The 8698-nt window shown below is 51.9% G+C and overlaps 1 protein-coding gene across 2 annotated transcripts; it reads right to left on the reverse strand.

Annotated features, from left to right (window-relative positions):
• Positions 1 to 180: 180 nt before the first annotated feature.
• On the reverse strand, positions 181 to 8272 carry NRIP2 (nuclear receptor interacting protein 2). 2 transcript variants are annotated; one of them, XM_084878455.1, is made up of 6 exons: positions 7869 to 8272; positions 4579 to 4731; positions 2908 to 2990; positions 2493 to 2593; positions 2170 to 2222; positions 181 to 1873 (listed from the first exon to the last, which is right to left on the reverse strand). In XM_084878455.1, exons 1-6 carry the CDS (start codon positions 8058 to 8060, stop codon positions 1781 to 1783), a joined length of 675 nt encoding a protein of 224 aa, XP_084734581.1. In that variant the 5' UTR covers positions 8061 to 8272; the 3' UTR covers positions 181 to 1780. The 2 variants fall into 2 exon arrangements, with proteins under 2 accessions (XP_084734581.1, XP_084734580.1); XM_084878454.1 differs by lacking the exon at positions 7869 to 8272 and adding an exon at positions 5984 to 7518.
• Positions 8273 to 8698: the final 426 nt, after the last annotated feature.

The raw sequence follows: 8698 nt of genomic DNA on the forward strand, positions 1-8698 counted from the left end.
CCTGCTTTAAATTATGTTCAAAGGATTTTGAAAGATATTGCTCTCAATTATATTGACCCCAGCCTGATGGGTGTTTCTGGGGAAGGGTCCACATTCATATTTCCTTTTGTAAGGGAATAAGGGCAGAGTTCTCATTCAGCTCTGGTGGGCATGGAAGAAGAACAAAGGAGGACATCACCATAGAGAAATAGGTGTTTATTCAAATAGAGAAGCGGCTGAGCTGAGGGCCAGCCCTAGGGCCTGGGGTCTGCAGTCTGTGTCTACAATTACAGAAGCAGCAGGAGGCAGAAGCGAAAGGAGCAGGGTGAGACCAGGAAAGCAGAGGCCATGGAGCGAGGCAGTGAGGGACCAGGGTCCTATCACACTGTGACAGCAAGGGCCCTGTAAGGGCGGGGACTTAGCCGAGAAAGGCAAGGCTGGGTGTCAGGGCAGTTCCTTGCTAACCTGCCCCACACTCAAGATTTTGTTTCCAGCCTAAGGTCCTAGTTCCCTAGTCAGATTCGTTACACCACTCTCTTCCTCTACATCCATGATTTTAGAGGCTCAAACCAGCCAGAAAGACACTCAGGGGTCTAGTTTCTTAAGGTTTGGATTCTTCTCCACAGGGAAGTCAGAAGAGCCTCCTTGTCCCTTTGCTTAGAGCCCGCCAGGGGACAGAAAGCCACAGATTTCAAAACAAGACAAGGTCTAGCTCAAGAAGCCCAAGGTGAGGGGTAGGAAGAAGGTCTAATGAGATGGATAGTTCTAGAAATAAGGACTACTGGTTAGGTGAAGTCTGAGTACTGACAACCCCTCCATCCTGTTCACCTTTGGGGGCAGCTCTCTGCAGGGCTCTTGCCCACACACCCTGAAGTTCAGGGACCCAGTGGGTGAAAAAGCAAGTGGAGGACAAATATCTGGAGCAAATACTAGAGGTATATCCATGGTTTTGTGCAGGGTAATCAAATAATAACTGGCTTCAGGTGTTTGCAAGCCCAGAAAAGGTAACTAACAGAGCTCCCAGCCTTGTGAACTGGCATTCCTCTACCAAGCCACCTTCCTAGTGTGTTGAATCATTCCGTTCAGTGTGTCTCTCCACCTGCCACTCAGCTGTGAGCTGGCGTGTGCAGAATCAGAACAGTAGGCACCAGCCGGGATGGGGAGCTGGTTGGTGAAGTGAGCCATCTAATTCTGAAAGATAATGAGCCCAGAAACTGAGATGAGAGATGTGGGAGTGAAGGTAGTCAAGGAGGTTTGGAGTGGCAGGGGGCAGGTGGAGGCCAGTTTCTAACCCCATTTTCCTTGTATAATTTTTTAAATGTATTTTAAAATTGATTTTTAGAGAGAGAGGAAGGGAAAGAGAAACATCGATGTGAGGGAGACATCTTCTGCATACCCCTCCCCAGGGACCGAGCCCACAGCCTGGGCACATGCCCTAACTGGCAAGCTCTCTGTGCACAGGATGACACGCAACCAACTGAGCCACACTGGCCAGGACGCTTGAGTCACTTTCTGCAGTCCTGATTTGGCTTTGCTCTTCTCTGGAGGGGAATGAGAGAGAAGAGGGAAGCCAGAGCCCTGAGATCCTGGGCCCTCTGGGAAAGCTCCTGGGGGATAGGGAAGTTGCCAAGAAGCAGAGAAGAATGTGGCTGACAGGGAAATGGAACAGTAGGATCAGGGTGGTGACAGAAGGCACAGACAAAGCGATCCCCAACTCCCTGGCTGCAGTAATGTCCCCGTACCCCTCATGGCTCTTCCCTAAGTCACAGTGCTTCCCCCTGGGGACTAATGGGGCCAGCAGTCACTGGCCAGGCTCTGGGTACAAAGGCAGGAAGGGCAGCTCTGGGAAGGGGGCTTTCAGCCGCAGCACTCGGTGTTCCAGGTCGATACAGCACTGTGGGGTGTGGAGGGGAAATGTGAGGTTGCCTCCTCAGGTAACCTGTCTCCCAGCCACCTCTTACTTGTTCCCCCTCCCGCTTCCCTGTTTCCATTCACCCGGATCCCTGTGTCAGGGAGAGACCTGGTGCTCCACATTTTTCACTTGTGGGCAGATCAGGAATCTCTTTAGGAAGCAAAGCTGCAGTCCCACATCATGTCTTTCACTGGGACCTGACCCAGGCTTCCACGCCTGTGCTTCCTGCCTCTTTCCCAGCCCTTGGTCAGCCCCCAAAGTGCTAGTGTCCTCCTTACCTTGAGAGAAAGCAGAGTCTGCAGTCCGAGACAGAATTCAGGACTCTCCACATCTGCAGGAGCCACATGAAAACGAGACTGGAGGGTACCCGGTGGTCACTGCTGCCCTCCCATCAGTGCGTGCCCCTTCTCGCCCACTCCACCCCCCAGGTCTGAGATTCTTGGCACAGATATTGTGGATAGTCAGAGCACCTTTGGGGACGCCTTGTCTGGTGCTGACAGGGCTAAAATTCCCCCTCCCCCCCACCCCCCTTCACCCTCCTCCCACAGGAGAGAAGGTAGAAGAGATGAGAAGTGGGGTTTTTGATGAAGGGAGGACTTACCCACCACCTGAGCTGAGCATGCCACAGTCTCCTGGCCTAGCTGTAGCTCCAGCTGCTCCACCTGGGGTGGGAGTCCAGGTGCTGGGTCCCTGTTCCCTAACCTGAGGTTGGGAAGGAGGGTTATTGCCACCACAGCCCCAACTCCTATTCCCTTAGGCAGCTAACATCCCCCCCACCACACTGGGTTCTCATCCAATCCCTGGCCCCACATAGGGTCTAAAGCCTTGTCTTCTCTGTCAGAGCCCGATCAGCTAGATATAGTACATATACCATGGGAGTCATCACCTTTTAAAGTGTGCAATTGAGTGGGTTTTTGTATTCACAGATATAGTCACTACTATCTAATTTCACAATATCATCACTCACTCCAAAGGAAGCCCCATCCCCCATCCACTATTTGGGGCCATACTCTTACCCCAGGCGGGTGAGGCATCCAGCGGAGATCTGGTTGTAGTGGGTGCCTGTGTCCACGGCCACCCTAAGGACCTGGTCCTGACACTGAGAAAGAGGGTGGTGGGAGATTCAGTGAGTCCCAGGAGAATGGCCTGGGGACCTCCACCTTCCCAGCCTTTCAGAAGCGAACGAAAGGAATGAACTGTGTCTTTAAAAGTGGTTTTCATGGCACTTGTACAACTGAGAAAAAACTGGTTCAGATTAAAAAAAAAAAAATCAAAAAAGGAAGTGAGCTGCATGGGATGCTGAGTCTATCTGTTTGGGAACAATCTGACCAGAAATGGGTATCTGATTGTCTAGAGCAGGGGTGGGGAACCTTTTTTCTGCCAAGGGCCATTTGGATATTTATAACATCATTCTTGAGCCATACAAAATTATCAACTTAAAATTAGCCTACTCAATTTGGTCAAACATTTAACCAACTCCTAATGCCTTTGCAGGGCCAGACCAAATGATTTCACGGACCTTATATAGCCCACGGGCCAGACTATCCCCACTCCTGGTCTAGAGGAGTTCTTGGGAGGCTGAGGGCCACCAGGTTAGAGAAATCTAGTTGGAGTGGGGGAGGGATGAGGAGACTGGGATACCTTGCTGGGAAATTCAAATGTGAGCAAGAGAGACGTTCACCACGGGAAGCAAAGGAAGACACGTTCATTTTCTTTAGGACATATACAGACATTCTGGGTTACACCTGCATATCACAACACGTGGTTTTCTTATTCCAAACTTTTTTTCTTAAATCCTCATCCGAGGATAATTTTTCCATTGATTTTTTTAGAGAGAATGTGAGAGACACATCGATTGGTTGCCTCCTACACACACCTCAACTGGGGTGAGCCTGCAATCAAGGTGCATGCTCTTGATCAGGAATAGAACCCATGACTCTTCAGTCTGGGGACAAGCTGATGCTCTAATTAGTGGGCCACACCAGCCAGGTCTCATTCCAAGCATTTACTGAGCATCTACTATGTATAGATATTGCTGGAAGGCACAGCAATGCATACTGTTTTTTCAGAGCCTAAGGGAAGTGAAATGTAACTGCTGTATGATAGTCTTAAGACCTATGAAAGGATTGTCAGTAAAGTGTCCTTTGAGGAAAGGCTGTTTCCTACTAGGAAACTCGAAAGGTTTCAAGGCAGAGGTAACATTTGAGGCTTACAAGATTGTGGAATGTGGACATAAATGATTGCAAAGCAGGCAGAGGAAATGCTGAGCGAAGACAGTGGCCTAAGAGCAGTGGGCATTTATTAGGAAGGTTCAGTATTGGTGGGTGGTTAAATGGCTTCAGAGATGACCAGGCCATCACATGAGCTTTTCCAGGAGGGTTGCATTACCCATCTGTGCACACACTATTATGTAGAGCACCCTGAAGATCATTTACATATTCACATTTAAAGATTATGCTTTGATAAAAGAAAGGGAGTCATGGTGGAAGTGCACAGAGGGAAGATGATTTGAGGCAAAGAGTAAAGGAGATAGATAGAGGATCCCACTTTTTGGTTCAGGCTTAGGAGAGAGGTTCCTTTTCTCCCTCCTCCCTTCCCTCGATACCCAGGACAGAAAGGAGCGTGGGTGAAGTGAGCCAGTCACAGGCAGGATTGTTAAGGACAGCCATGCCTGGGAGGCCTCTCACCTTGCAGTTGACCAGAAGAGCTGGGATCTCTGGCGTGTTGGTCTTCCTCCTGTTCTCCTGGCCATGCATCAGGGCCTGCACCAGGGGAGACTCCTCCTGACTCCGACTCTGGTTTCCTTCTAACAGGCGTCTTTGGATCACGCTGTGCGGCTGCTAGCTCCATCACAGAACAATGAAGGAAGATAGGTCTGAAGCCAAGTATCCAGGCTGCTCGGTTCCCCACCTCAGATGTCCCAGGACATTGTCTCTAATCCCACCCAGCCCTGAGTCTCACAGGAGTAAGAAAGGGGCAGGAGCTTACCCAAGACTCCCAGCAGTTAGATCATTATAGCAGAGTGAACCCAGTATCAAATCATGCCATTTCCTGGGACCCCAAGAATTGCTCAGCGATGAAGAAATGGGAAGGGAATAGCCCATCTGGGTTTGACTGATTAATATTGGCTGATGGTACATTTCAGGAACTAGTATTATGCTTAGGGGAAACTCTGACTCAAGTCTACAACAGGTTTTTTGTTTGTTTGTTTGTTTGTTTGGACATTTCCCCCGCTTTGTTGACCTTATCCTTGAATGGGTTGCAGGTTCCAGGGTTGGTGGTGTGATTAATAGAAATCGAAGTAAAAAAAAAAGGAGAAAGTTAAAATCTTCAAAATTAGGGTGCTGGGAGTCATCCTTGGACTCTCCTTCACTTGCAACCCCCTCCCTCCAACACAGACCAATCTCTTTCTAAATTCTACCAGTTTTGCCTCCTGTGCTTATAGTCCATCGTACTTGCTGTTGCTACCTTTATTCCAGACTCACCCCAGCTCTCCTGCTTCACTGGGATGCCCTTTGCCTTCACAAGAACCTGCCTCCAGTACTGTTGCCTCTCAACTACACCTGCTCAAAGCCAATGATTATCTAAAACCCTTGCTACTCAAAGTGTGGTCCTCATATCAGCAGCTTTAACATCACCTGGAAGAAATGCAGAAAAGCTACTGAATCAGAAGCTTCAGTTCCAACAAGATGCCCCGATCATTGGTGTGCTCATTAAAGTTTGAGAAGTGCTCAAATAAAACAAAACTAAACATGTTACTCCTCTTTTTAAAATCCATCAAAGCACCCCCCTCCCCATTGCTTACATGGTAGAGCTCAAACTTTTTAAGGAGATCCTCAGCCCAGATGACCTGGTCACTGCCCGACTCTGCCTCAGTTCACCCTTCCCACCCCACCCCACCCCACTCTCTGCCCCGGCCACCTGCTCATACTGCTTGCTTGCACAGGCTGTTTTCCCACCTCCGTGCCTTTGCTTCTGCTCTCGCCTATTCCGGAGACTGGATGACTAGCTCAACACACTTTGTTCAAGAACTAAACTATCGGGAGAAAGGTCTGGGGTTCCACATGCATCTGGTAATTAGTGCAGGTTTACCTTCTCCAGGGAGCGCTCTCTGACCTCTGTGCTCTTCCCTCCGCACACAAGGCTGGGGTAGTCCCCTTGGCCATGCTCCTCACAGATGTTCTTTGTGGATTTCACTCCCCCATTAACTGGGAGAGTACTTGAGACCAGGTCTGCATCTCATTCATTTTTTCTGTTTTGCTGGGCTGAGCCCAGCATATACTTGCTGAGGAATACTGTGTCTTTCCAGGCTCCACACATGCTTCCCCACCTGCCCTCTCTCCGTGGGAGCCTGGGATTGTTTTTCCACCCTTGGCCTAATGAGGCCCTTGAGGCTGCTCCCGCCAGCAAGGCTGCCAGCAGGAGACCCAACTCTGGGAAAAGGGCAGCGAGCTCTGGGAATGGCCAGAAAGAGCAGCTCGCAGTTCCCAGGTCTCCTCCCACCTTTCCCACAGGGGAGGCCCCTCTCCAAGACCAAATCCACGGTCCCCTAAGGGTAAGGCTGAAAGGTCCTAGCCACTAGGAGCAAAAAACCTGCTTCACTGTCCGTGGTTTCTCAGCTGTGCTTGCCATGCTTGCGAGGAGGCGGTTCTCTCAATTGAAATCTTAGTCTGATCACCTTTTCTTTTGGGGGGCTGCTGGGCGGGACTAGGGGGTTGCCCGGCCTCTGGTCAGGGCTCTGGAGGGGGAACAGTTGGCTGGGAGGAACATGGAAAGTAGGATGAGGGCCAGAAGGGCAGGGAGGGGTTGTGAGGTTCTCAGGTAGCAGGAGCTGCGGGAGTGGCCTGAGGCCCCCAGAAATGCCTTTGTGCCTCAGGTTGCAGGAGTACCCACCCTCCTAGGTGGACAGAATGCCCCCAAACCTTTGTACAAAAGCCTTCCTCTCTATTACGACCAAGAGGCCAGATACAATGCCAGGTTCTCTGCATCCTACAGAGCTTCCTTTCTCCCAGGCTAAGTGGCACAGTAGCTGAAGGAATCCTAATAATTAGCATTTACACATGGCTTTCTCTCACTCAGGTACTGTTCTAAGTCTTTTATGGGTTTTAGCTCATGTTAACTCTTGCAACAACCCTATGAGGTAGATACTATTACTTTTATTCTCATTTAATAGGTGAAGAAACTGAGGCAGAGACATAAAGTAACCTGCCCAAGTAGCAGAGCAGAATCTGAATCTAAACAGCGTGTCTCCAAAGCCTGTGCCCCTCACTCCTCTCTCTGAGGGAATGCACATACGCAGGTCCCTTGACCACTCACCTCCCACGGGTACCCTCCTCCCCCCACCCCACCTCATTCCCTCTGGAGGCCGGAGCTGCTGCGGGAAGATGGGAGGAAAGGAGCCTGGCGGGAGGCTGAGAGGAGGAAGGGGGCCCTCAGGAGGCAGGTGGCCTGGCCAGTGCCGTTAGAAACCCTGTGCTTTGGCAGGGATGGGGGCCTTAATGCTTCATTCTGAGGGGGGAAAGCACATGAGTGGCCAGAGCTGGTATGAGAGGCTCTGGTTCAGGGAGAGGAAGGAAATCATAACCCTAAACTGGCCAATCCTCCAGGCCCTCCAGCTGTAATCAACCACTCCAGAGGCTCCGTGCCCCTAAAAACCTCTACTCCCAAACAGCAGAGCTCACTCCAAGAATAAGCCTTGGGTTTGGGGAGGGGGAAGCTGAGCAATGAGAATCGGGGCCCTCGGAGCCACAAGTCATGGGAATATTCCCGAAGAGGAGCTGAGAATGATCAGAGGGAGCCCCTCAAGTTGGTGGGTCTGCCTGTTCCCTCTCAGTGAGGGAGGGGATATGAAGGTTTAGGGTCCCCAGTTAAATGTCATCACTCCCCCCCTCAGGGTAGGGATGGGAGAGATGGAGGGGGGGGGGTGGTGGCAGAGGTCTTCTGGGGGGGTCTGGGGAAGGGGAGAGGGCTTCCTCACCAAGTCCTTGGAGGTGCCCAGCCTCTTAAGGCTGTCCAGGGGCAGCAGGTCGGCGGAGTCCTTGTGCAGGAACTGGGTGGCCTGTTTGAGCCGGCGCTGCTGGCTCAGGTGGGCTCGGTCCCGGAGCTCTGCCCCCTGCCCCCTCCTGCTGGAGTCTCCCCCCTCTCTTCTGGTCTCCTGCCGGGTGCTCATGGCCACCGGGAGACTTGATGAGCTTGGTGTGCCGGGCGGGGGCTTCTGCGAGGTCCTCCTGCCGCCCTCTGCCTCCTGTGTCCTGTAGCTTCCTGCGGTCTCCGGTCTCCGTCTGGGCTGCAGCTCTCCTGACAGGAGGGTCTGGGCGGGAGGAAGAGGAAATAAATAAATAATGTGCCGGAGCAGCCGCGTCAGACACCAATTCCCAGAGAATACGGTAGAGGGAGTGAGATCTGCTGGAAAAACGCAGTGCTGGAGCGGGCGCTGGGGGCCTGCCACCAGGCTCTGCAGCAGCTCCAGCTCTGGGGTTCTGGCCAGGGTGGGCGGTGGGGGGTGTGTGTGCCTGCTTGAAGGACTGTAAAGGCGCTGTGGACTGTCAGGGTGCCCAAGCCAGGTTGTTTGAAAGGCAGTGTGTGTCAGTGGGGGTGGCAGCCTGCATGGGTGTGCTTGGTGTGAGTAAGACATGCAGTTATGTGCATCCATGGGCCTGGGTACTAGATGGCTCTGCAACCCTCCACACCCCTCTACCCCCACCCCCTCCACCTGGGGTTCTTGCAGCCCAGGGGTTCAGGTGCAGGCCAAGAACTAGGTTCAGAACCAGAGGGGGCAGCATCAAAATGTCCTCCCTTCATTTCCTC

The sequence above is a fragment of the Pipistrellus hanaki genome (assembly GCF_964339955.1).
Source record: "Pipistrellus hanaki genome assembly, chromosome: 3".
In the NCBI taxonomy this organism is placed as follows: domain Eukaryota; kingdom Metazoa; phylum Chordata; class Mammalia; order Chiroptera; family Vespertilionidae; genus Pipistrellus; species Pipistrellus hanaki.

Coding starts and splice junctions, on each gene's coding strand:
- NRIP2 (XM_084878455.1), bottom strand. CDS start 8,060: ATGAGCACCCGGCAGGAGACCAGAAGAGAGGGGGGAGACTCCAGCAGG. Junction 4,732..7,868: donor TGGGCACCTCCAAGGACTTG/GTGAGGAAGCCC, acceptor TGATGGAGCTAG/CAGCCGCACAGCGTGATCCA. Junction 2,991..4,578: donor CTCTTCTGGTCAACTGCAAG/GTGAGAGGCCTC, acceptor CCTCTTTCTCAG/TGTCAGGACCAGGTCCTTAG.